The sequence below is a fragment of the Carya illinoinensis genome, chromosome 11, assembly GCF_018687715.1.
Source record: "Carya illinoinensis cultivar Pawnee chromosome 11, C.illinoinensisPawnee_v1, whole genome shotgun sequence".
NCBI lineage: Eukaryota > Viridiplantae > Streptophyta > Magnoliopsida > Fagales > Juglandaceae > Carya > Carya illinoinensis.
In genome coordinates this window covers 44,575,346-44,603,187 of record NC_056762.1, presented here as the reverse complement: position 1 = coordinate 44,603,187, position 27,842 = coordinate 44,575,346, and the positions used below count along the sequence as shown (strand labels likewise).

At 37.3% G+C, this 27,842-nt stretch overlaps 6 protein-coding genes across 6 annotated transcripts; 3 read left to right on the top strand and 3 right to left on the bottom strand.

The window, feature by feature from the left end:
• Nucleotides 1-1,039: 1,039 nt before the first annotated feature.
• On the bottom strand, nt 1,040-1,923 carry LOC122281182 (protein TIC 20-v, chloroplastic-like). Its single transcript, XM_043092509.1, has one exon. It carries the CDS (start codon nt 1,864-1,866, stop codon nt 1,225-1,227), a length of 642 nt encoding a protein of 213 aa, XP_042948443.1. The 5' UTR covers nt 1,867-1,923; the 3' UTR covers nt 1,040-1,224.
• A 1,255-nt stretch (nt 1,924-3,178) lies between these two features.
• On the top strand, nt 3,179-5,419 carry LOC122281181 (putative pectate lyase 21). Its single transcript, XM_043092508.1, has 4 exons — nt 3,179-3,450; nt 3,576-4,310; nt 4,498-4,636; nt 5,113-5,419. Exons 1-4 carry the CDS (start codon nt 3,317-3,319, stop codon nt 5,335-5,337), a joined length of 1,233 nt encoding a protein of 410 aa, XP_042948442.1. The 5' UTR covers nt 3,179-3,316; the 3' UTR covers nt 5,338-5,419.
• A 3,800-nt stretch (nt 5,420-9,219) lies between these two features.
• Nucleotides 9,220-10,117, top strand: LOC122281180 (leucine-rich repeat extensin-like protein 5). The gene has a single exon (XM_043092507.1). The coding sequence runs from the start codon at nt 9,284-9,286 to the stop codon at nt 9,998-10,000; it is 717 nt and encodes a 238-aa protein (XP_042948441.1). The 5' UTR covers nt 9,220-9,283; the 3' UTR covers nt 10,001-10,117.
• Nucleotides 10,118-11,667: 1,550 nt separating this feature from the next.
• On the top strand, nt 11,668-16,033 carry LOC122281179 (uncharacterized PE-PGRS family protein PE_PGRS54-like). The gene is made up of 3 exons (XM_043092506.1): nt 11,668-11,878; nt 11,987-14,408; nt 15,560-16,033. The coding sequence occupies exon 2, from the start codon at nt 12,027-12,029 to the stop codon at nt 14,190-14,192; it is 2,166 nt and encodes a 721-aa protein (XP_042948440.1). The 5' UTR covers nt 11,668-11,878; nt 11,987-12,026; the 3' UTR covers nt 14,193-14,408; nt 15,560-16,033.
• Nucleotides 16,034-16,986: 953 nt separating this feature from the next.
• LOC122281178 (nuclear transcription factor Y subunit B-3-like) lies at nt 16,987-18,755 on the bottom strand. The gene is made up of 2 exons (XM_043092505.1): nt 18,246-18,755; nt 16,987-18,197 (listed from the first exon to the last, which is right to left on the bottom strand). Exon 2 carries the CDS (start codon nt 18,106-18,108, stop codon nt 17,482-17,484), a length of 627 nt encoding a protein of 208 aa, XP_042948439.1. The 5' UTR covers nt 18,109-18,197; nt 18,246-18,755; the 3' UTR covers nt 16,987-17,481.
• A 1,516-nt stretch (nt 18,756-20,271) lies between these two features.
• On the bottom strand, nt 20,272-26,962 carry LOC122281177 (DNA ligase 1-like). The gene is made up of 12 exons (XM_043092504.1): nt 26,802-26,962; nt 25,065-25,723; nt 24,940-24,973; nt 24,648-24,727; nt 24,416-24,475; nt 24,158-24,268; nt 23,657-23,737; nt 23,450-23,533; nt 22,217-22,673; nt 21,854-21,966; nt 20,926-20,956; nt 20,272-20,716 (listed from the first exon to the last, which is right to left on the bottom strand). Exons 2-12 carry the CDS (start codon nt 25,632-25,634, stop codon nt 20,553-20,555), a joined length of 1,785 nt encoding a protein of 594 aa, XP_042948438.1. The 5' UTR covers nt 25,635-25,723; nt 26,802-26,962; the 3' UTR covers nt 20,272-20,552.
• Nucleotides 26,963-27,842: the final 880 nt, after the last annotated feature.

Sequence of the window (27,842 nt, the reverse complement as noted above, 5' to 3'; positions counted from 1 at the left end):
CCTAGATGGCAACTCTCGGTTGACCTTGACCAAAGCTTGGTTATTTTAGTCAAAAAGAAATCAGACACAAATCCTAACTTGGTAGACTGAGGATCCCCTGAGATTCTCCAGTTTTTGCAAGGGAATGATGCATCTTTCTAGGTCGGCGAGCATCCCACAAGCTCATTTTTTCCAGATTTAAAAACTTCCATTAACAAACTATTTGGACCGGTTTAATATTGAAACTTTTTTGTGAAACGTCAATTTGTAGACTCTTAAGTCCGTTTTCCACTGCCGCTAAAAAGCTAACACCTTCAGATGGACCAAAATTTACCAAAACGCCAGCTGATATCAACAATCTCCAATATCAGCAAGCTCTCTACGAGAGTTCCTTATCTGGCACCATTTCACACCTTCAGATATCGTTGTCTGATATATGGAGCACAAGTTCCAGCCATAAGAAACTTCTTAAAAGGAAACTAGCACTCCATTACCACCAGCTTGAAAACAGCCTCTACATTAGAGGCATCCCCAAGTAGCAAAAAAGGAATTAAAGCTACATTGTAACATATGTAATGCCCAACATGGACAGAGTTGGAAGGAAATCAGTAGAGGTCGAAATATTGTACAGTAGCTACAGTAAATTCCATTTCCAAGGCCCAGTAATGATGCACCAATGCTACTTAACATGCCAAACCAGTCAACTCAAGTAAACTGCAGAAGAACCTTACCATATGGTGCCCCTGCTGCTCACTAGAATAGAATTCAGATGGACCGCTCCAATACAAATCATAACTATCTCCTAATTTATTCTATTTTAATCGTCTACTAAAGTGACACATATCAAAGTGAAACATGAGCAATAATAAGTTAATAACCCGACTTCTCTGATAACAGTGTAGCTTAGATTGCATCCCCTAGGACCATCCAAGTACGAAAAAGTACAGTAATTATCCTAATATCCAGTCCGGTACAGTATGTCAAATACTAACATTAACCATCAACGTGAAAAGGCCTTCCCTAGATTCCCATTTTATCTGTACAAGTTACCTAGAGAATATAACACCAATAATTTCCTCAATTTCATTAAAACCAAAAAATGTAGCGACACAGGAATATCAGCAAGGAATTATACAAGTTTCATCCTTTTTGACCAAGTGCATTGAGATGCAATATTGTAGAACACTTCCCTTCAAAATGAAATTCAATTGGCTACTAAAGCTACAGTGAGAATCAAATGGGTTTTCAACGAACTTGCCTATCAGCAGCTTCGGCAACAATGGGCAATCTGGGCACCTGACCCAGCAAGCAAGAAGAAGACCCATAGATCAAACATACCAGAAGGAACAAAAATACAGCGCTGTCAAAGCTCATCAACAAGTCCAAACCCAAACCATCTCTTGGATTGAAGCTCCTCTCCAAAAGATCAGGAAAAATCAGCAGCACATCAAGCACAATAACTTGCATGGTATTGAACCTAACGTACCTACTAAAGTTGGGGTTCCTAACAACCACAAAGTAAAGGGTCAAGAACACCAAAAACCCATTGAAGGGAAAGCTTTTAAACACCCTTATAGCTGGTACCAAAGGTTGGATAAGAGCCTGAATGGGAGTGAACTGCGTGATAACGTATTTGCCGTACTGTATGCCATCAAAGAAGGGGTAGAAGTAACATAAGGCTGAGATTAAGCGGTCGGGGGGGTCGGCTGAGTCGCTGCCGTTGGATTGCGCAGTGATGTGCATTCTTCTGGGTTTTGTGGTTAGGTTTCTGGGTTTTTTCGGGAAGTTGATTTGTGCGAAGGAGGAATTGAGGAAGGGTGAGAAAAGTGGGGGCTTAAGGGTAGGATTTAGAGGGTGGAGAAGGTTGGACATCGCCATATAATTCATTGAGAGTTTCTGTGAGGCATGGTTAGAAATTTATAGGGAGTGCAGATATTTTCACACACGGATTAAAAAAGAAATTTACATACACATTTCCAACAAGAAGAAACAAGAAGAAATATTTTTTCGAAAGACAGCTTGCAGTAAAAACCATGGAGCCATCGTCGTTTTTGCCTTTCCTAAATTCCATCAAAACGAAGCCGTTTAGTTTTGTTTCAAACAATGTAATGGCGACTTTGAAAGTTGTCAATCCCAATTCTCGACTTCACAAAATTCTATAGTAACACCGAAAATGGCTTTTTGAGGCGAAAATTTCAGCTTGTTAGACTAAAGTATCGCCTCAAAAATTCCAACGAGAATTTAAATATATTATCTTCAACCAACCCACAAAAATAAAAAAAATAGATAACTGTTACATAGACATGAAAAAATAATTATAAAACTAAACCCATAAACTGACATATGGTTTCATGATAACTATTAAATGTTCAAAAGGATATTGTACTTTAAAAAAAAAAAAAATTGGAGAGTGAGATCTATCGATTTCCACCCGTCGCATTATGGCAGTTCCAACTCCTGCATGCCTTCATATATAGATCGCCCCACTTTGTATCATTTATGGGGATTTCTATTAATGCAGAAGTGCATTTCTTGTTGCTGCATGCATTCTTTCTTGGGCTTCATCTTCTCATCTGTCTTCATAGAACTAATGTGCCATTTCTTATAAATTGTTGCCGCCGTACTTGGGGGTGATTATCATTAAACATGACATGGGTACTCCATCATGATCATCCCCTAACATGACTTGCATGAGACACTATTTTAGCATTTATCTCCTCGTCACTTTGTTTCCTTAACAGAACCAGTAACATACATGCATGATGATTTTCTGTCGTGGTACCACTTGTCATTTGCAACCAAACTTGTCGGTGATGATCTTCACAATGACAAACTCACCCTCCTCCTAGCTACCAATTAATGCCATTTGATCCGGCCCCAGCTAGATCATTAACATGTTCAATAAAACCGGTTTTTAAGAGCCTGATCATGAGTTTCATTCCAGCCTTTTTCTTTATATTTTATTAATCCAAAAATGAAAAAAATCTAAGATTCAAACTCATAATGCATTAATCTGAGCACATACCCAACGGTTTTTTAGGCCAATCAAAATCTCTAGATCTGGGTACGTAATGTACCATGATCATCAGTAGCACATAGGCTTTCAATTTTGCGTAATTGCATGTTCTTCATCCCTTATTTTTGTTGTTGTTTCAGCTCACATAAGCTGGCAAACAGGAAAAAAAATTGTAATCAATTTTTATACCTAACCGGCCAATCTATGATCTCCTTCTGAGATCGCATCGACGTTTAGTTTATAAATGCCCTGCAATGTTCCGTATGTGATCTACATCAAGTTAACCTAAAATTCAAGTAATGTTCAGCGTTATCTTTTAGTATGAGATCCATCCGCTACCCTAAAATGACTGAGTACTTCTTGATCCTCTTCTGCTTAGTTATCATGTTGTTCTTACGTGCCACTCTTCCATCTTCTGCACGTCCGCTGATGCAAATTTCAGAAGCCATTGATTGGTCTGTATATACACTACTCCAATTCAATTTTTCTTCATATAATTGTTAAGGGTCTCTTAGGTTCTACTTTAATTTTGTGTGTTTTGATCAGTACTTCTTTGGTCTACATACGTTTATCTAAGCAGGAGCTCGGCGAGAAGGCCGCTGGGGATAGAGCCATGCAGAACTGGGAACCCCATTGATGACTGCTGGAGATGCGACCCCGATTGGGAAACCAACCGTAAGATGCTAGCCGATTGTGCAGTAGGGTTTGGACGCAACGCCATCGGAGGGAGAGATGGCAAATTATACGTTGTCAAAGATTCAGAAAATGATGACCTCTTAAACCCAGTTCCAGGCACACTCAGATATGCTGTAACCCAAGATGAACCGCTTTGGATCATCTTCGATCATGACATGGTCATCCATTTGGAGGAAGAACTTCTGGTGAAATCGTACAAGACTATCGATGGGAGAGGATTTAACGTCCAAATATCAAATGGGCCGTGCATCACTCTTGAAAATGTGAGTAACATCATCATACATAACATCTACATACATGATTGCATACCAGCATGGAAAGCCATGGTGGGAGAGACGGAGTCACCGCAGCATTCTGAAGAAAAGTCAGATGGGGATGGGATATCGATATTCGGGTCTAGGGATGTGTGGATTGATCACTGCACACTAGCAAATTGCCATGACGGACTAATAGATGCTGTATATGGATCAACAGCGATAACAATCTCAAACAACTTCATGTTTCATCATAATGAAGCCATGCTTATGGGTCATAACGATGACTTCCTTGCAGACAAGAATATGCAAGTGACCATAGCCTTCAACTTCTTTGGGGAAGGTTTGGTTCAAAGAATGCCAAGGTAATAATAATTGAATTAACCCATCAATCTAGCTAGCAGAGAAGTGCGTGCAAATCATGATCTCATTCTCATAGATTGATGTTTTCCCTTAATTATAATCTCAGTTTCCAATTGATTCTGTGAAAGGAGGGGGAGAAAAAGAACACTAAAATTTTCTAAAACCACAAGATCTTTCAAATCATTGCAGATGCAGGCATGGATATTTTCACATTGTGAACAATGTCTACACCGAGTGGGAGATGTATGCAATTGGTGGAAGTGCCAATCCGACAATTAATAGCCAAGGGAATGTCTTCATTGCATCTGATAACAACTCCACAAAAGAGGTTGCTCTCTCTCTCTCTCTCTCTCTCTTCTGTGAAATTGTAAGCAGGCTAGCTAATTGGTTATCACCCTGATCATATAATATTTGAGCATAATAATTAATCAGGATGGACAACTCAAGTACTCGATCGACTAAACTATATCATTATTATTATGATCGACTAAACAGAACACGCAGGCAGGAAATTTCCTACCAAACAATCGCATTAACTGCTACTGGTTAGTTGGTAAGTACTACGTACGAGTTAAACACAATGGGCCATGCGAGAAGTTAAAACTAAAAGAACACATGCATGCAGCACGAGATTCATGAATACTGAACGGATGGTTCGAGTAAAATGTAGGAAGTATAACTTAACTCCCCTTCACAGCAAACTTTACTGCATGGCCTGCTAAACGGCCAACCCCCTGATACTTATTTATACCAATACAATTAGTTCTCTCAGAGGTACTAGCCAGTTCGTTCGATCTATTTCAGGTCACTAAGCGTGAATATGTCTCGGAAAATGATGACTGGAAGAATTGGAATTGGAGGTCAGATGGAGATGTGATGCTGAATGGTGCTTTCTTTACACCTTCCGGACGAGAAACACCTGCGAGTTACATGAGAGCAACGAGCATGGTTGCAAGACCAGCTTCCCATCTAACAACCACCGCTCTATCTGCCGGAGCTCTTCATTGTATGATAGGCAAGCAATGCTAAAAATCTCGGGCATTGAAAACCATTTCTTTTTATTCCTTCTGTATTGAGATTCGAATAAAATTTCACAGTACTTAATGTCCAATATGATCGAATTCGGGTCTCCAGCATACGTACGTACACTCGATGCAAATATCAAAGATCGATGTATAAACTCAATATGTTAGCTAGCAAGCTACAAATACTTGCATAATGGAAGTATTTGGGAAGTGGGTTTACCACTCTTGATAGTTCGGTAAATTGTAAAAGTTTGCGAGTAGCTAGAAGCATTATTTTGCAGGTGATCTGTACTCTTTCTAAAACAGGGAACAATTAAAGACGTTCGATCTTCCAGTTTTCAACCCCAAATGTCTCGTCATTCATTCCGAAGAAAGTAAAGCATCTGCGTGTATTTGACAAAACTCATTTGTAAAATTAGTGGAAGTATATTATTAAAAATTTATTTTTATAATATAAATTTTATAATTATTTATTTTAAAAAATCATTTCTTATTTGACATAATCCAGCCTATAAGAATGGAATGAAAGGTGAGATAAATATGGTTGGGAGTGGAGTCTGGACAAAACAGACTAAACAGTAGTACCACGTTACCAAAACCAGTCATAATGTTTATAAAGAAAAGTTGAATAATCGAAGAACTTCGATGACATAATCATAAGATTCATATCTTATTTGTTAAACAATGACCAACAGGTATGATTTATATACATGGGTATTTGAATTGATCAAGAGGAAGGATAAGATAAAGAATTTTATTATGTACAAGCAAAGTCGCATATTAAACTATATATTAATACTGATTCTTTCATATTAAAAATTTAAATTAACATTATTTTTAATAAAATCTATATTTTAACTAATCACATTAAATTGATGCACATATTAATACGTAGTTATGCTTGCAACTAGATTTTTCTTAAAACAAAAAATAAGTGAATTGTAGAGATATCGAGTGGACAGACAGACAACTCATGAACACGCATACGCAAATATATACACACAAGTGTGTGTTTGTGTATAAAAAGTTTAAAACACTTGGCACCCTTTAGATTTACTGGTAGTATCATTTTATTTCATTTCAATATTTAAATATCATTTAAATATAAATATATTTTAATTTTAATTTTTTAATTTAACTATTACTTAATCATTATAACTCTTTTAAACTTCTAAAAAAAAAAACAATTCAGTTTTTTAAATTTCAAAATAAACATTATATTTTAATAATATTTTAATTTTTATAATATTTTCATTCATATCCATTCATGATCAGCATTTATCTTTTAACTGTTGATGAGTTTACCTTATTTTCCTCAATTTTTTGTTCTCAGGTTGGAGAACAGGCTCAACAATGTTCTTGACCAGGTCCAACTCAACTTTCTTATTCTATCGTTATATATAAATTTTGAAAAATTCTATTTATACAGTGAATAATGTACTTATAATTATATTTATATGATATAATTTAATTTAGAATATAAAATTTAAAATTAAAATTTTATAATTTATAAATTGTTATTTAAATTGCGGTGAATTGTATACTCTAAGAGCATTGGCAATGGTCTAGCCATTGCCAAGTCCATAATTTAGCTAGAATGTTAATTTTTAGCTAGAACATAAACTTCTAGATAATTTAGTCCACATTGGACTAGCTATCTTAAAATCTAAATAATAATAAAATATTATATATTTTAATTATTCTTTGTGTGTGTGTGTCCCTGTGTGCATGCGGAAATTCCTCATATCTCACCCAGTTTTCTTCTTCTATTTGATCTTAACATTGCAGATGGTCGATTATACCTCTCTGTTTTGAAGAATGACCCAGGGTGCACCATGTCTCATTGGGTCTATCAAGCACGATGCATTAATCCAAAAATTAATTTTTTATTTTCTTTGGAGGAATGACAAAACCAAGGTACAGAGGCCAAGCAACACATGAATACCTTAAATAACTTCAAGAAAAACACATATAACTATCGACTTTCCCCAGTGAAGTGGGGTGGAGTACTATGGGTTCCCTGGATTTCATCATATGCGATTTTGGTGGGTGGGATCGTGTTTTTGGAGATTACTGCCGAGCTTCACCTCTGTAAGGTTCCACATCATAGATAAACGAAGTATGGTGGAATCAAAGCAAAGAACGAGGTTTGTGAGTAAAATTGCCCATAAATTCTAACAAAAACGAATTGCCTTTCGAATTGCCTTCCAAGGAAAAAGTCCAATTCTAAGAAACTGTTTGGTATTTTGTTTTTAGGGCTTGAAGTTTGAAACAGAACAACTAGGGGTGAGCATCGGCCGGTCCGGACCGGCAAAACCGACCGGACCGGCACTATTTGGACCGGACCGGACCGGACCGAATTGGGTCCGGTCCGGTCCGGTCCCATTTTTAAGGGACCGAAAAAATTCGGTCCGGTCCCGGTCCGGGAGTTTTTCACCCCGGACCGGACCGGACCGGACCGAATAGGAAAAAAAAAAATATTATTTATATATATTATTTATATAATAGTATTAGCATATTACTAATATATATAATAGTATACTATATGTATATATATTAAATATATTACAATATAATTACATAAATATTAAAAAAAATGTCATTAAATATTAGCATATTATATAAATATATAGTTATCACTATTACTATTATTACATATAGTTATTAGTTATAGTATAGTTATTATTACATATATTTATTAGTTATAGTATTATTACTAATAGACTAATAGTATTAGCATATTACTAATATATATATAATACTATATGTATATATATTAAATATATTACAATATAATTACATAAATATTAAAAAAATGTCATTAGATTAAAAAAAAAAAAAAAAAAAAAAAAAAAAAAAATCAACCTTGGACCGACCGGACCGGACCGGACCGAATAGGACCGGACCGGACCGGTCCTGATGGAGTTCGGTCCGGTCCAGGGTTGGAAAACCCTGGACCGAATAGGTCCGGTCCGGTCCACAAAACCTCCCCGGACCGGACCGAACTCACCCCTAAGAACAACAATCCTAGTACAAGGAAACGAAATGGTAAGAAAAGTACCTCGTAATCTTCTTTCATAGCTGAAAACTGTCTTCCTCTACGGTTCCAACCACCGTCGATGAATTCTGGAGGTGTAACCAACTCGACGTCAAAATGAGAGAAGAGAAGAGCCCTCTTATTTATACGTTAAATATGCTGGAAAGAAGGGGACGCACCGCAGGCTGGGGAAGAGCGAGGTCTCTAGAATGGGGCTGAAGAAGTAAATACTCTGCGGGTTAAAGAAGAAATGAGCGAGGAAGAGAAGGGGGAAGCCTGGGTCGAAGAAGGGAAGAGCGTTTCGGGAGAAAGAAAGAAAAAAAAAAAAAGATGAAAGGGAGCATTCGGGATGAAGACACAGAAAAACCGAGGGAAGAGCAAGCGGCAGGTAGTGAAATATTAAAATAAATTTTGATCGGTGTACAGTCGCTCGCCAGACATAGCGAGTTCCTAACATATACTGTAGCAGATATGTTAAACTTTCTCCGTATAGCCAGACCAATGCAGGAAGTTTTTCTTACATTTGCTTTTAATTTAGACTTGCATTGGGCAATGGCGAGGCCATTGCCGATGCTCTAATGATGGTCATTCAAAAGAAAAACTAAAATTTAAAAGAAAAAAGAAAAAAAAAATTGGGAGTTCATGCCAACTAGGATTAGATGACCATCAAATCAGACAAGTTGACTGGCCCAGCCAGTCGCGTCCTTCCAAGTAACGGCTAGCTCTACCTCCTGTAGCCGGTCCGAATGCACCCCACCACCCCAACGGTCACATTTCCCTTTGCATTCTGAAGATCGTAACGTTTAGTTTCGAACTCCTCTCCTTTTATATAATCCTTAAAATCTCTCAGAAACCTTATAGCATATTCATCGCAAGTAAACACAACACGCAAGCACAGTGATTAATTATCTTCATGCTTCGATTGCCGAAGATGCATAGGCTTCTTATACTTTATATGTTTGTTCTGTGTGTGTCACGCTCTGGCGTGGTACAAGCAGATAATGCGCCTGCTCCTTCGCCGAAGCCAACGACGTCGACGCCACCAACGAAGTCGCCTTCTCCGTCCATTTCTCCAGCAATTTCACCGAGCACTTCTTCTGCCGTTTCTCCGGCGACTAATCCACCATCCCCTTCAAAGTCTCCGACTTTATCTCCTACGCCCACCCCGGAAACTCCTGCGCCGGTGTCAAATCCGCCGGCGAAATCCCCGTCTATTTCGCCGGGAAAATCTCCTTCAAGCCCACCGAAGGCCGTCGTTTCTCCGACCACGAGTCCCTCGCCAAGTGCGTCTTCTCCAGTTCCGTCCCCTGCACAGGTTTTATCCCCGCCGAGTTCAACTCCCATGAGCCCCCCAGAAACTACTCCGGTCGGGGCACCAAAAACTGCGGAGGTTCCGGCAAATGGCCCCACTCCCGAGGCATCGGCAAATATCCCATCAAGTTCTGCGACTCCGGTGGAGTCACCAGCAGTTTTTCCATCGAGCAGCAGCCCTCCAAGTCCGGTGCCGTCGAGATTGTCTCCGGAGACTTCTGCACAAGGACCGGTCAGTGACGAGTCGGGTGCGGACTCGAAGAGAGGGGCAGGGGTCATTTTGAGTGGCCTGAGTATCGTAGCCGCTTTGGCATTCTAATCTTTAAATTTTAATTTGTTTTAGGGTTTATTCTGTCGTTTATTATTCATATTTATTTCCCAGTACTTCCTAAACCGTCGTTGTATTTTTGGAATGATAAATATTCTTTAATTCTAACTTCTAAGGATTTCTTTTAAATTAACAAATAAATTAAGGGTGTGGTGATTTTTATACAAACAAGTTATAATATATATATATATAATATATAATATATTAGATAACGCCTCCGGGTACGTCAGTCTCAGAGAGTACTTAAATATAATAATTTAAATAATAAAAAAATCAGTAATTTATTTATTTGAAAAAAATATAAAGTTAAAAAAAATCAAAAAATCTAAAACTTAAGAAAAGTAGTATTCGGTTTGCATTCATATTGAATTATCGATTTATTCTCTATATAATAATAAAATATTATTAATTTAATATTTTTTTAAAATTTTTTAATCACATTATAGTTCTACTAATTAAAATATTAATAATATATTCTAATTAAATTAATAATTAATATTATATATTGATTTAAGTATTTTTTTTATTAGTTAAATTTTACTTAAAGTCGAATTTTACAATGGGCTTTGTTAGATACAGTCGGCTGTACAGAATGAATAAAAAAAAATTATAAAAAAATTATTTTATATTCAGGAGAACCTACATAAATAAAAAAAATTATAAAAATAATTTTTTTTTCATGTAGGTCCCGTATTAATTTACTTTTTTCTCCACGACTGCACGCCGACTACATTTCTCGACTGCAAAAAGTATTTCTCTAACAAAAAATATATGAAAAATAGACGTTAATTCATATGCACCGTGAATCTATTAAGAGAGCCTTTTGGTAAAATATGACTCAACGGATTTAACCAAAAAATAATAAAAATTACTATTTACAATTAGATAATTTACTTATTATAATAAAATAGACGTAAGAGATTCTTGCTACGTTCTCCGCGCAAAAGACATCACACTAGAACATTTCTCTTACTTCCAAAAAAAAAAAAAAAATTGTAAACTGATTACATAGCTCTTTTTTGTTGTGAATTTGTAAGCATATTTAAGGATAAAAAATTATATTTGTAGTTATATAAAGTAATAAGTGTGTAAGTACAGTATATTTTTTATAAAATATGAGTAAACATGATATTTATATGAAAAAATTATTTTTTTAATAATAAATTTTATTATTTTTTTTTAAAATATAACGCTTGCATAATTCATAATTATATATAATATTACTTAAAATTTAATTATTTGATAATACACATAAGAGACAGTGAGATTAGCATTGAGAGGACGGTGACTTGAATTGATTAATCAATTTAGCATCTTTGCTAATCCATAATATGAGATATAATGATTGAAAAGTATTTATTATATTTTATTTATAAATTAATTATTTAATGTCATCTAAAAAATGTTGAATGGATAAGATAAATTATTTATATAAATTTTAAGTAGATAAATATTTTGTAATTTCTTTGTGAAACTATATCACACCTTGAAAAAATGTGTAGAAATATATTATTTTTTAATAAAAGATTTATATAAGATTTATCTATTTTTTAAGACCTGTATTATTTAGCATTATTTTACGGATAATGGTAAAAAATAATGATAAATAGTATTTTTTTTAAAAGATTTATTATACTCATCAGACCTATACGGTTATACCACGTACCTACGAAGGAAAACAATATCGAACCAGCGTCTATATGCACGAAGCGCACGTCAGCAATCCAAGGATTACGCCTCGCAGAGATAGAAACGAAAAGAACAGAAACGAAGTGAGAAAAGAAGCAGAAAATTCACACATTTTTCTCACAGCTTTCCAGATTAGTGTCCCTCACTTTCTCTCTCTCAAAGACCGAGTATCTTCACCTGGTAAGATCTCGTACCCAATCTGCTTGTTTTCCTGTGTATGTTCACTGAAAATGCTTCCGTTTGAATCTTGAAACACTCACACCTCAACCAACCGCACCAAATTTGTAGAAAAAGAAAACGTTTCTTTTGAAAAACCCTAAAAGAAACGATGGATGAAGGTTTGGTAAGGTTCGGGGAGGGCGCGGATCAGTTCCATCATAACGAGGCGATCTCGGCGGTTGCGGACGAGGGTTTCCTTGGCGAAGAGGATGAAGATTACGAGGATTTGTACAACGACGTGAATGTTGGGGAAGGGTTTTTACAATCTCTGAGAAAGGGCGAAGAATTAGATTTAAGGAATGAAGAGGAGAAGAAGATAGAGTCGTTACCAAGGGCAGCAGCGGATCAGGACGCTGTATCCATACGGGGCGTCGGTGAGGGTAGTGGTAATGGTGGTGTTGGGGATGTTGGTGAGGTTAGGCTTTCTGGGTTTCAGAGTGATCAAGGGTTTAGAGTGAATGTGGTCAAGGGTACGGTTGGATCGGGGAGTGGTGGGATTAGGGTTGAGTTAGGGCAAGGGGGAATAACGAGTAAGATGAATGAGGTTGAGGAAGGGAATAATATTACTTCAGGGGTTCAAGGTATCGTTGGGGGGCAGCAATCACGTGGTGGTGGTGCAGTTAATGTAGGTAGTGTGGGGAATGGGGCTTTGGTGAGGCACACTGGTGGAGGAAATGTGAATGGGATTGGTGGTGATGGAGTTGCAGATAGTGGTGGTAGTGGTGTCGGTGTAGGAAGAGGTAGTGGTGTTGGTGTAGGAGGAGGTGGTGGAGCTGGTGGTATTGGCGGTGTCAGTGCCGGAGGTGGGGGTGGAGGAGGAGGTGGGGGAACGATACTGTTTGTGGGTGATTTGCATTGGTGGACTACAGATGCGGAATTGGAATCGGAGCTGTGCAAGTATGGACCGGTGAAGGAGGTGAAGTTTTTTGACGAGAAAGCGAGTGGGAAATCAAAAGGGTATTGCCAGGTTGAGTTTTATGACCCAGCTGCAGCAACTGCATGTAAGGAAGGGATGAATGGTCATATGTTTAATGGTAGGCCATGTGTTGTTGCATTTGCATCGCCATTTAGTGTTAAGAGAATGGGGGAGGCTCAAGTGAATCGAAACCAACAGACGGCACAAGCTGCTCAAGCAAGAAGGGGGCCTAATGATGTTCCAGGTAAGCCCGGTGGGAGCAACAATGGATCAAGCGGGAATTATCAAGGTGGGGATAATAATAACAACAGAGGTTATGGGAGAGGGAATTGGGGAAGAGGTACTGCACAGGGGGGAATGGGGAATAGAGGGCCAGCTGGGCCCATGAGGAATAGGGGTGGTGGGATGGGAGGGAGAGGTATAATGGGCAATGGTGGTAATGGGTTTGTTCAGGGTATTGGTGCAACCCCACCTTTGTTGCATCCTCAGTCTATGATGGGTCAGGGTTTTGATCCAGCATTTGGTGGGCCTATGGGGAGAATGGGTGGTTATGGAGGCTTTCCAGGTGCTCCAACACCTCCATTCTCCGGGATTTTGTCTTCGTTCCCCCATATGGGAGGTGTTGGTTTGCCTGGAGTAGCCCCTCATGTGAATCCGGCATTCTTTGGCAGAGGGATGCCCATGAATGGAATGGGGATGATGCCAACGCCAGGCATTGATGTGCCTAACAGGGGAATATGGTCAGATCCTAGTATGGGTGGATGGGGTGGCGAGGAGCATGGTGGTGGGAGAGCTGGAGAGTCTAGTTATGGGGAGGAAGCTGCATCTGACCATCAATATGGTGAGGTCAATCATGATAGAGCAGGTTGGCCAAATGCTGTGAAGGAAAAGGATAGAGGTTCAGAAAGGGACTGGTCTGGATCTTCTGATAGAAGGTATCGAGATGATAGAGATCCAGGTTATGATCGGGAAATGCCTAGAGAAAAAGATATGGACCATGACCATGACTGGTCTGAAAGAAGGAGCCGTGATGATAGAGATATTGGTCGAGAACGGGATCGAGAGCGCTCACGGGATCGAGAGCGTTCCCGGGATCGAGAGCGCTCCCGGGATCGGGATCGGGATCGGGACTGTGAGAGGGATCGTGATAGAGAGCGTGACCGTGACAGGTATAGAGAAGACAAAGAGAGGCAGGCAGATCATCATAGGTCCAGGGACCAAGAAGTGGAGCACGAGGATGAACGTGAAAGAGGTCGGTCTTCAAGGACTCACAGCAAGTCACGGTTATCACAAGAGGAAAGACGTTCAAGATCAAGGGATGCTGATTATGGGAAGAGACGGAGGCTTACCTCCGAATAATGGATCTTGTGCTTCTTATTTTGGCTGCTACCCATCAACAAAGGAAAGGCACAGAAATATAACTAACTTTGGATTCATTATGCTCATTTGGACTCTCTTTCAAGTGGTGTTCATGGGTCCTTGATTTGTTAAGCCGCTTGTTCTCACTTCATTGCTTTAAATTTCTTGATTGCTTCCTCACCATAGAAGCATGGTTTCATTATAGCACGAAGAAATGTAAGTTCTCGAAATTCTGTTTCTTTTACTTTTTACATTATTTGTTGAAAGTGCTCATGAATCTTCTTTGAATGTATCATGCTTGTGCTGTCATGCATTTAATATTGCTGTTTCTCATATGGTGGCTTTTGAACTAGTCAACTATAAGTATGCTCCCAATATGATGCTAGTCTTTGCTTTTTGTGATATTTTGTACTGTCAGTCTGTCATTTCGTTTGCTACAATAACTGTAGGAGCTCTCAAACCAGTGCGAAACTTTCACAATATGCATACTTGAATTTTTCACAGTATCTTTTAAAATGCCTTTCATTTGGTAAGGTTGGATGCCTTTTTTTGTCGTGCTTTGCATTGTTTTCTGTCACCAAAATAAAAAATGGAAAAAAAGTAGCTCTTTTTGTTCACTTCACAGTTCAGACACCTGGCCTTCACTAAGTTATAGCTTCTATCATCTCCTGTCTCAGCTATAACTTAGAAAGATTGGTGTATTTGTTAAGTTTAGACTTCACTAAACTGCTGTGCTCTAGTTTCTGCCAAGTTCCTGCTTCTTTCAGTTTGCCTTCTTTAGTTCAATGACAAGTTATTTAATTTTGGTTTCATTTGAAAAAGTACTTCGATTCATTTAACCACTTGAGAGGATGAGATAGTTTTTAATGTAATATATTAGAACTTCATTTTGCTTTTTATGATTATTTTGGGTTAATAATTAAGACAGAATTATTTATCAATGTTACTCATAAAAAAATTATTCATCAATGTTTTCTATGGCAAGGTTTTTGTTGTTTTTTATGCTTGCTTTTCTGATGTTTTCTATGTCTCTGAGCAAGACCCGATGACTATTTACCCACATGGGACATGGAATGCCATTCAACTATTGTTTACCAAAAATATGATGATTGTTAGTCTCAACGTGCATTTTTAAATTGAAGAATTGTTTGTAGGGTGCTTCTGGTTTCCTTGGGCTATGGTGCTCTGCAATCACTAGTAACTTTTTCGGGATTGACCATGGTGACACTACTATAGTTGCTTAACTTAGTAAATTTCCTAGCGACTATGTTAATGATTTGTTGTTACTTCTCCTTTACCATTTTAAGAGTTGCTGATTTGGCATGCCAATTGGAAATGCGTTTCTTGCCTAATTCTTTGTTTCATAGGTTGAAGGGCAAAAATAGGGAACTGAAGCAGTTAAGCAGATCTTGGGGGTTGCCTTGGAGATATAGAGGATTTCTCTGGGGGAGAGAATGCATAGTGTTTCCCCTTTGCCTGATTGATGTAGCAGTCGGAGCCCTTCTTTCAAGTTTTAAGTTTTCTTTCCACTTATGTTTTAGTTCTTTAGAACTTGTTGAAACCGATGCTGTTGTTGTTGTTGTTGATGATGATGTCTTCAAATTGCTGGAGTCTGAAATGTGGTAGATTACGTTAGATTTGATGCATGAATGATGATGTAGTAGGATTAGCTCATAGAACGTTGGTAATGTGCCCTTTTCAATTGTATTTTGGTTGTATCCTCTTAAACCCTTTTTTGTTGTTTCGAGAATACCATGTTAACCATGCAATTTTTTTGAGGTTGTAGAGTACTAACAATCCAATTAATGCAATCATATCTACCCAGAGAGTTGTACAGTAAATTGTCTTTGTACGTAGATATATATATATATATATATATATGTATTTATTGAAGCTTGATTGAATGATAATAATGTGCACAATTGTTGCTTCTTGCCCCACTTTTTATGCTTTTTAGGTATTTTGTTTCTTCTCCGCAAATTATAGCGAACTTCCATTTAGGCACATAAAAATGCACCTGAGTTGGTGCTCAGAAAAAGAGGGAGAGTATCACGTACGTGTTGGGATTTAATGTGGAATAACTTGGGGGCAAATGCAATATTCGGAGATCTAAAAGTGGGATTTTGGTGTGTTGGAACTTAGAATCATGTGGCAGCTATGCCCATATGGAAGGAATGTCAGTCACAGATTCTTTTTACTTTTTGAGACCCTGAGAATAGAACATGACCAAATCTAGTGGTCTAAACTCTCGTGGGCGTTTCATGTCACCATCTCATCTCAACTATTTCGTTTAAGGATCTTGTGGTTAGGACACCGTCCTGAATTAGCTTCCCAATTCACATTTATCATCAAAAGGCCTAAACTAATTAATCCCTATCAGTCGAGTTGAACTTGGGAAACCCCGAGGCCAGGCCATCATTCCCCATCAAATTAAGGAGAGGGTAAATAAAATATTCATATATATATATATATATATATATTTTATGAAATAATTCATATTTCTGAACTTTGGGGTTTTCCACTTTGCCATGCTAATCATGCTGTGGCCCACTTTATTTTATTGGGTACCAAGAAATAAAAGCTATGCGGCATACTGTTGTGGTTGACTGAGTGACATGCATGCTGTGAACCATATTGAAAGCTCATATGGTGGGGAATTTGCCGCTTCAATTAGCTTTTAGTAACTTCTCTTCGCATATTTAAGAGAAGATAATAAAGAGAACAAATATATAGTTTTATGGAATTCCAAAGCAACAAGAGAGGATAGATGAGAGGAAACCACATATACAAGAAGTAAAAAAGAGTCTTGCTTTCCACACATTCTCACGGAGATCACATCTCAAACCTTATGATTCACAATCGCAATCATAATATCCGTATCCTTTTGTTTTCACAATATAACTAAATTGAACTCTATCTACACTTTAGATACAACCTCTCTTAGAACCTTAAATTCTTTTTCTAACCGATAACCCTATTGAAAAACCAAATTTAAAACCCTATTCAATCTCTACCCAAATTTACAAAAACAAAAACAAAAGGATTGAAGATTAGGAAAAAAAACACATAAAAAAACTCTATTACAGTACAGTACAGTTACTTTTATATATTTTTTATACACTTTATTAATATGATTAGTTGTATCATTCTTTTAATATAAAATAATTATTTTAACTAATCATATGAATAGAATGTATAAAGAGTATTTAAAAGTAACGGTAGCATAACCCATATTTAAAATATCAGATAAATACCTTAAGGGTCCCACATCAACTATTAATGAAATTAATTATCTGGGCCTACCCGTATTCGAACCAGGCCCAACATAACCGGTCCCACTCTTCCCCAACCCGCCAAAACCACTACCGGCAGTACCCATCTGTTGATGAAACCCACTGGAGCCGTACACATGTCCACCCTGATGCATCATCATGCCCATCCCGCTACCACTCCCATATACCCCGCCACCCGGCTGTTCGAACCCACCACCGTTACCAAAACCCGTCGAGGAAGCGCCTCCGGCAGAGGCGTCCTTGTCACGCACCGCCACGCTCTTCTCTCCCTCCATCTCCCTGAACTTCTGCAGGTACACCTTGAGGGGCTCCACGTAGTCCTCGAAGCCGAGGGTGGTCATGGCCCAAAGCAGATCGTCGCCGTTGATCGTCTTTCGCTTCTCCCTCTGGCACTTGTCGGATGCCTCGCCGGTGATGAAGCTTATGAACTCCGACACGCACTCTTGCACCGTCTCCTTGGCGTCCTTTGAGATCTTCGCGTTCGCCGGCAGCGCCTTCTTCATGATCCGGCTCACGTTCGCAATCGGCAAGAACCGGTCCTGCTCCCGTGGTGACAGCTCATTGGCCGACGCATTTCCAGCTCTTTCACCGCCTCCTTCGGACTCGTTGTCTGAGTCCGCCATTGAACTTGAAGGTTTTTATTGCTGCAGTATGGAGAAAAGTACGAAGAAGTGGAAATTTCTTCTCTCTCTCTCTCTCTCTCTCTCTCTCTCTCTCTCTCTCTCTCTCTCTCTCTCTCTCTCTCTCTCTCTCTCTTTCTTTTAGTGAGAGAAAGTGGCCATAGTGATAACTAGTTAGATTAATTTTTCATGAAATGAAAGGACTTTTTATCTGTAGAAGAATTAAAAGTACTTCGAGAATTGAACGCTAAAATTTATGAAAAGTTAAGCAAATGAGTCAGCTAGTTGCAAATTCTGTCTCTTCTGATAGAACAATATTGAGAAATCGAACTCGGTAAGTATTTCAGAATGCAAACTTAGAAACTGCACCGAAAGAAACAGAGGAAGAATCGCCGACGTCGAGGAAAAAAAGAAGAACACAACAAAACAGAGGAAGATTCTACGGTTTTGAGTCGCGAAAGCTCGTGGCTTTGAAGTCGGATGAAATTTCCTGAAAAGAAAGAGATGAGTAGATGAGCGGAGGAGAGGGAAGAAACTAGTTATACTGCTCCAAGACATGGACAAATTGAGTAGGTTTTTTTTAGTGCCATGAGAATTGCAGCATCATGGGACCATCCTACCACCTAAGCCAATGAGAGTTGAGTTTTATAGTTGACTCACTGCAACAATTGCTTAGTAAAACAAACAACAACTAGCTATACCAATAATTTATGGGCTCCTTTATTTTAGTAAAAATAATTCTATAAAAATAAATTTATAAATTAATATGATTTAATATAATACATTATATTATAAATTTAACATTTAATATATTACATAAAATTGTATCAATTTATAACTTTAATTATATGATATCTCCTTACAACGGTAACATTTTAAAAAATATATATATATTTTAGAAAAATACTTTTTACAGTCGAGAAATACAGTCGGCGTGCAGTCGTGGAGAAAAAAGTGAATTAATACGGGACCTACATGAAAAAAAAATTATTTTTATAATTTTTTTTATTCACGTAGGTCCCCCTGAATATAAAATAATTTTTTTATAATTTTTTTTATTCATTCTGTACAACCGACTATACGCCGACTGCATTTGACGACTGTATCTAGTAAAGCCCATATTTTTAATCATGTTCATAGTTGAACGTGGGATTGATGCACGTTACCTAGGACATGAAGAGGAGGGTAACATCATGTGGAAAGCGAAAACTATGAAGTCATAGCCGTCCCACTTTTTATATATTCTTTCTTAGGATAAAGTTTGCCACCAATGGTTATTATTAGTAGTAGTGTTAATGGTTGTAGTGTTGAATATTTCAGCAAAACAGTAGTGCATATGGCAAAATGCTTCTTGGGTTAAAGACAAATTGCTCCACTTTAAAGAGTAGTGGAGCACTAATCCAATCTCTAGCAGTAGGAAAAATGTAAAGATAATTAGAGAGATGAGTGGTGGATGGCATATCGTGATTAGTGGGTAATGGTCTTTTAGTTTTAGTGTTAGGACTTATGATTACGTTTCTCTGTGAAAAAATTACTGTATGTATCATATTAGGGACTGAAGGATTAATATCATCAACAATCCATCTCGTCCGTTCAATCTTTGATCGGAAGTGCCTTAAAAATGGGTCGTTTCATTTTTCTCCCATATCTAAAGAATAGCTATAAAGTTCTTAATTTGAGCCATTTATTTGATGACTATTTTCAACAAAATTAATTACTTTCATGTCGTGCTTTAAACACCTGCTATTATATTCGTGCTCAGTTCTTTGACAAGCATCTGGCTTTTGTTCACAAAATTCTCTATGGTTTACCTTCTGTACTTTTCATTCTTGACTTGCGGACCCAACGATCTGATTCACCAAGATTGGACAAGCAATGCCTATAAGAATCAATCCAGTGATTGTGAACAAGCAAACAAAGGAAAAAAAGGTGTAAAGAGGGGCCCAAATGCTCACCAAATCCAGTGGATCACATTTTTTCCTGCTATTATTGACCGAATTCGAGAAGCAAGTCCACTTTATTGCCATTTTTATTCCTGAACAGAGGCCACCAAACACAAGCAGACTCCAACGAATCAAAGAAGTTGGGACTCACCATATCACATAATTTAAAGCAAAGCATAGGAAGACTCACCAAAGACACAAGACGCAATAAAGAATGTGAAACTGAGACTTAAAGGCCGGTCAGTTATATTGAAATCATGAAATCTCCTACAAATCATGTTGATGTATACATTCAAGCCGCAATCCTACAGAACAGCTCGAGTCGTCTGCTAATTTCTAGTAATTACTACTTTGTTTTCTGGCAAATGGTATTCAAACAGTAAATAACAGCCAGCTTTATGCAGCGATAGAGTTAGTTAGTACTACATCTGCGCACAACACAAATTATGAAGGAATACATAAATAGCTACACTATTTCCACGCAGTCATGTTCAATCCTATTGTTCAGGTTTCCACCTCTTGGCTAGCAGACTGGTTTTCATCTTTCTCGGCATCGCCTTCTCCATCTTCGTCATCATCTGCCTCGTCGGCTAGCTTAGTAAGCTCTTCCTGGATCATGAGCTTTATAGATGACTTTCTTGGGGTGAGATCCGTATCAAACCTTTGAGCTGTGAAATTGTCAAGAGTTCTGTTAGCCATCAAGTAATACAAATCTAGGAAGAGTTTGATCAATCTCAGCCCATTAATTGCTAAGTTTCCAATGCATCTTCAAATGATAAGTTCTTCAAAGCAGGGGCCATTGAGTGGTACTATTTGATATCTACAATTCAAGGAATCAAAAACTACAATGGTAAATATAAATATGAAGATAGCATACCAAGTTGCTTCAGGATATCAGTGAAAGTGGCCTGCAAAATAAAGCAATATTTATTTAGGGAAGATACAAAACAATTACTCAAAGAATACAATAAGACACAAAGCTCCACAAAGCCTCTACAAATATCTTTAAAGCTCCTCTCAGTTTAATTACCAATATGTAGGAAATAAAGAAAGCTGGCAATGTTGCAAAACAACCCATTACCACCTCTTATAACTTGTAAACATACAATTTTCTCCACTACCTCACCAATCAAAAGCCAGTTGCTTTATTTATTTTTCTTCTCATGCTTCCACTTTGTAAAGCCATCCATGCATCCATGTAATGCAAGAGAAAAGTGTATCGAAATGTTGAAAGAGAAACGACTTTGGAGACAGCTTGCAAGGACGTACAAGGCAAGATAAATGAGGAAATACATATCCATACATGCATGGGTTAAGGTATGAAGGTGCGTTAATTTCGTATATGGTCATGCGAAATTAGTTCAACTCCATAAGATGTGAATCTAAAAATCTTAGCCGACAGATTTCATGAGTAGTTCAAAAATAATTTATGGAAGCTCAAAGAAATTCCAATAAGCTTTGAGGCAGGCACTAGAACAAACAACCATAATGGCATGTCCAGCCAAATATTATAGACAAGAGAGATGCAATATACAACACCAATATCCCACTCTCATCCCACTATGCTGATGTGGCACTTAGCCATTTAGGCAGAACATGTAACATTTTCCTCATAGACAATATAGATATCATTCTGAGGAGCATCCCAATGCTTCATTCTTTTAGCCTAAAGAGGACAGTGGTTGGCATGATAACCAATTTTCCTCAAGTTCAATATAAATTTTCATTACAACTATCATGGACAATATTGGTATCATCAGGTTACCGTATATATTTTATAAATAAAATAAAGTTTAGCAGCTTACCGTATTAAAGTCGACTTCTTTAAGAATTTCGCAAGTTGCATCTCTCAACTCATCATCATTTGGCTTGAGTTTCTCCTCTTTGACCTTGTCCTTCCGTTTAGCAACCCTTTTGCCTGCAATATACAAAAAAAACCTTACTTTCAGAGCTCAATAATTCCTTCATTTACTTGAGTTCAGATAACATTTACAGCTAATCTGTTAGCAAAATTTCAGGCAAGTAGAGTAGGAATTTCATGTCTTTATATATTTTGATTAAAACCACCATGTTTAAGTTCTTCCTATAAAAAAGACCATGAAAGGTATGCAAGCAAGCCCGGAAAAAAAGTAATAACAATAAAGGAAAGGGGGGAATATGATTTGTACCAGATTTTTCCCTGGAAGCCGATCTTGCTGGAGTTGAAGCCTTTTCTTTTGCTACTTTATCATTTTTTATCTTCCTTGAGAACACCTTTGGATTTGAACCATTGTCATCATCAACCTTGGAGCGTTTGGAAGACGATTTATTGGGTTTTTTTTTGGGAGCTGTATTGGATTTATTAGGAACCGTGATTTTCTTAGATTTAGCTTTCCCAGCAGACTCCTTTCTTGATGATGTTTTAGAACTTCGTTTGTGTTTCCTCACATCATCTTCAGAATCAGTTTTCTCCTCATTTTCAGAATGCTCAGAAACCTCATCCTTGGATTTTTCCTGATCACCATTTTCATTTTCTTCCTCTTCATTTTCTTCATCCTCTTCTTTTTCCTCTTCAGACTCATCTTTTGCTTCAATTGAACTCTTTTTCTCCTCCATTTTTGATGTCTCCTCAGCCTTTATCCGGTTCTGGAGAAAAAGTGACAAAATGAAATTTCTTATGTAAGGTTGCATTTTTTTTGTTTCTTTTTAGATTGCTGGATATATACAGTTCAGTTCTTCTCAAGGAGTCAGAACTCCATAAATGACCAAGCATATTTGTGATGAGCATAGTCTTCGCTTACTCCAGTAATAAGAGATTAAAAAATTGTAATGATACAAGATGTGGATTAGGTTAGGGACCACGTATGATAATAGAAGCAATAAAGAAGAAGTGGAACCACTGACTGTGGACACCTTCTTGTCCCACTAAAACCCTATATACAGGTATTACTAAATGAAGAATATTAATGGACCACAACCACATAATCAAATTAGCAATACCCGTCAGAAACATAGTCTGAAGGAATTACATATAATATATATATATATATATTTGATAAGTTAGTCTGGAGGGATTATATTCACAGAAATAGCCATTTAACTAAGTGCAACACGCCAGCTTAGAAAGCCTCATGCCTAAAGCCAAGGAAAAGAGGACTTCTCATTTATGCTCTAACAAGATCAAGAGATGGATAGAGAACACCCTATTATTCACTTGTACAAGCGCATGATTGACTACACAGGCAAGGCAGTGTAGCGGGAAAAAGGGGAAAAAAGACGGAAAATGTTAAATCAAATGAAGGAACATCTCAATATATATTCCACCTGTTCAAAACACCAATAAATCACCCAATAAAGAGTGATTTACTGATTAAACTATATTGCTTTAACTCAAATCATATTCTAGTGTACGAGAATAACACCTTGGCTGATCGCTTTGAAGCTGCATTTCCAGACAATGAACTTTCTCTAACCACTCTCTTCCGCTTTTTGCTGGCCTTACTTGACTAATAGGCATAAAAGGAAACAAATACCCAAAAAAAAAATAAAAAAGTCTGAGATCCATTGCAAAAAAACAATGCTTTGTAAAAATGGAAGTCCAGTGGAGAACAGATGCAAGGTAAACAAACCTTCTCTTTTTCTGCAAGAAGCACCGTGGTTGTAGCATAAGGGGCCACCAAAAATTCTATCAGCTTTGCAACAATGTCTTCCTGCATGCGCACTTCAAGTCATTAAAACAATATCACTTGAGAAGTGAAGCTTTATGAACATTAAAGCTAGCTTTTAAATGCATGCTGCAAATTTACACTCATAGGAGCTTTGGTTTCATTAGGAAATAATTAAACTGACATTAAAGCCTGCAACCAAATTGTGCAGGTGAGATTGACACATCACTGAAGCTATCTTATTAACCTGTTCACATGTTGTTTGCAGGCATGAAATACAAGGGTGGTTAATAATGCCTTTGTTAACTAATTTACAAAGTATAAACAACCAAATATTTCCAGCAACTAAAGACTAACTAATTGATTTAGTAAAAGATTCAATGCATAAAACAGGGCTGAAAAACAAAGTTAATCAACCAGAAGTACATTCCATACTTAACATGCAATGGTAGTAAATCAACGAACCTTTCTTGTAGTAGCCTTGGCAATTGGTATGTCAAGCACATCACAGAATTCCAACAACTTCTCTTTGTTGCACTTGTCAAATTTCTCTTTAACTTTGATCATCTGCTTTTCCTGTAAAAGTGAAAAAAAAAATGATAGTTAAAAAGTGAAAAAACTTGCAAAAATGGAATCTCAGAAAGATCAAGTCTGCCACGCTACAGCTTGCTATCACAGCTCATACAAAGGATGAATGTTCTTTAGCATGGATAAATCCTTTACCTCATTTTCATGCCACACAAAACCAGAAAACCGAGATATATTATTCTTAACCTGCACTGCCTGCAAAAATGAAAGTTGAAATTTACACTGAAGCAAGATTGGTGTAGTTAATGGTAACAAAAAAATCCAATATATTTCCTTAAGTACATCCTCATACCAACTAGAAAGGTGGAAAACAGGAAGCCATAAGTACATACAGAAGCAACACTAAAGCCTTCATAATATGCATTACCTTCCCTCTCCTGCCAAATAGAATTGTATGAAGCAGTTTGAAACTATCATCAGTCTTTCTTCTTGATAGCTTGAATGCCACTATAGGAGAAAAAAACACTCAAGTTCACTATTATCATCCTTGTCTTAAAACAGGTATATCTAGAAAATTAAAAAGCCTGATCAAATACAGAAAAATCAAAATAATGCATGGATAACCAGCATAAATGACTTAATATTAGCTTAAAACAGTAATAAAATGGATTTGTACATAATAATATAGAAATGTGATCAGGAGAGGGAAAGAGCCATACCATTAGGTATATCTTTCAGAGGGGTACCACGGCCCTACAATTTCAAATGTACATTATGGTGAGGAAAAAACAGGAAAACTGCAATTCAAATTGTATGGTATAAAAACCAAACTAAAAAGAAACACCTTCTCAATTTGGAATTCCTTGACTGCTTCTTTTTCAATCGATGCCACCAGCCTTTCAACTGATTTCCTCTCACGTACAGGGCGGTCAGTAGCAGGAGTCCTTGGCTCTGGATCCTTCTTTTCTTCAACTTTCTTTGTCTTCTCTTTTACTTTCTCTTCACTCTTCCCTTTCCCACGCTTCTTTGACCCTTTTGCTGCCTTACTCTCTGCCTTCTCTTCATCCTTGTCTTCTTTCTTCTTGTCCACATCAGCCTCTCCCTCCACCTCGTCTTTGGCTCCATCCTTTAATTCAGTTGCCTCTTTTTCACTCGGACTAGCATCTTCTTCCATTGCCTCTGTTTTCTGTTCCTCTGATTCTTCCTTTTCTGTTTCTTCTTTGCTTTCCTTGTCTTCATTTGGTTCTGTGTCTTCATCCATTTTCGCAGTCTCTGACTTATCAATTTTCTTATCTTCTTCCATTTCTTTTATTCCATTTTGCTCCTCTTTCTTCTCAGTTGCAGCTTTAACTGTTTTCTCTAGCAGGCTAGTCCCATTTACTACTTTCTCAGTCACCATATTCTCCTCAACCATAATCAACTTAAGTCGAAGCAAATGCTCCAACAGTAAGCACCTTTCCTCCCCCTCCAAAGAAAATTTGCACAGATTGGACAACAAAATAACTGCAGTTAGGGAAAAAAAACATTCACTATGAGCCATGGTCGAAGTCTAGAGGGCAGGGCAGTTGAATAAACACAGTCATTCAGCAGCATTGCCCTAAATATTGATATTTCAAGACAACAATAATTTTGGATTGTATTAAAATAACATTTTCGTGACTGGCTCCATCAAGTTGTGGTGCAATCTCACCCGTTTGAACCAAGTTACTGCCACTTTGGTTATCCATCAAGGAGTGCACTCAATGTAACGATTTAAAAAATTAAAATCATTTCAATGTCTGAAATTGCAGGAACCTAACTCGCAAGTCTCCATTTTTCCATACAGGATAAAATTTTGCAAGCTTGTCGACGTAAACAAACCACAGTTGCCAAAAAAAGACAGACCCACAGAGTCCGAACTTAACTTAATTTGAAGATCCACTAAAATGAAAGTCAAATATGGAGATGAGCTGCGGTGAATAACTGAATTCCATCCAAATCACTTCCAAAAAAATATAAAATTTACAAGGGTATGATAGCAGCCAGTGTGCATTGAAGTATAACTGTATATAGGCTTAACAAACCAAAAAACCCCCAACAAGATCCGGAAAAAAGTCAGAAACACGAATATAACCACCAAAGAGCGAGAAACAATAACATAACATAGGACTGACAGATAAAACAGTAAAAACAAGCAAAATTAACATAAAAATGACTATTAAATTATTAATACACAAAAACAAAGAGGAATAATCATAAAAAAAATTCAAATATTTAACTTGCGTGCAGCTTTAAGAAGTGTAAAACTCAGCAAAAGCAGACCTCAAAGTGAAAAAATATCAAATCCAACTCAAATCTCTCTGTGCTTATGCATTTTCTCATCAACCAAACAGAAGCAGATACCAAATTCGCAAATAAAACGGTAAAAAAAAAAAAACCAGAAATTGAGACGAAAAGGGACAAAATTATATAGAGAACCGTTTCAGAACCCTAAGCCCTGAACCGCAAAGTCCATTGCAGATCACGTCGTGGAGCAAAAGAATAATCATTTAACGGAAAATAATGAAACTAATTGAGAGAAAGTTAGACGATTGAAACTTACAGAGATATTGGGATAATTTTTATTGGTGAAATTGAAGCCTTTTGAACAGAGGCGGTCTCCGACCGTGTGCACTCCCTCTCACTGTTTCTCTCCGAGTCTCGGGAACATTTTCTGCTTTGGTCTCGCGCTCTCTCTCTCTCTCTCTCACTCAAAGTTGGGGTATTTTCGGGATTTAAGGAAGTTCGGACGTCAAATCCGGAATTAAAATGCAGTAAGATGCCACGCAGGATTTCGGTGTCAGAACTGGGTTTGGAAGTTTGAAAAAACGGAAAGAGGACAGACGATTTAGATGGCGTTTGGACACTGTATGTCAGATCTAACGGTCCTTATTGATAATCGGTTGAAAATTCCGGAGCATCTTGAATTGGTCCCACCCATTGTGTGGGACTGTAGCTGGGTCCCATGTGAAAGTACCGTCAGCAGTTAGGAGCGTCATCGGAAGCGGTAGACTTATTTTCCGGTCAGAAAATTGTTATTTTTTTTTTATAAATATTTTGACAACAAATCTATTTCAACAAAAATAACAATTTTATTCCATTTCATTATTATAATTTTTTAAAATTTTAACAAAAAATTATAATAAATAATTTATTTTTTTAAATATCAAAATAAAAATAAAAATAATATTTTAATCAACTTTCAACTTTCATATAAAATTATTTTATCTTATTATCCAAATTATACCTTAAACCCCTCCCCACAAAGGGTCGTTCATTTTTGTTCAATTACAAAATTTTCTCTTTTGGAATCTCTTGTTTTTACATTTTTTGTCTAGACATACATCTATTTTCGGATGTTTTCAAGACCACTTGATTAATATTTATTAATAATTCATTATTATTATACACGAATTATTTTATTATTATTGACAAATCATATTAAAACATTCTTAACAAATATCGAAAAAAGTCCCTAAGAATAGCAGCAAATCTCTCACTCGCGCGCAAGATGTATTTCCGTGGAAAGTAGATCACAAGATGGAGTAATACAAACAGAGCCTTAATAATGGTGCCTATGCACATCATGGGAAGGAATTAGTTG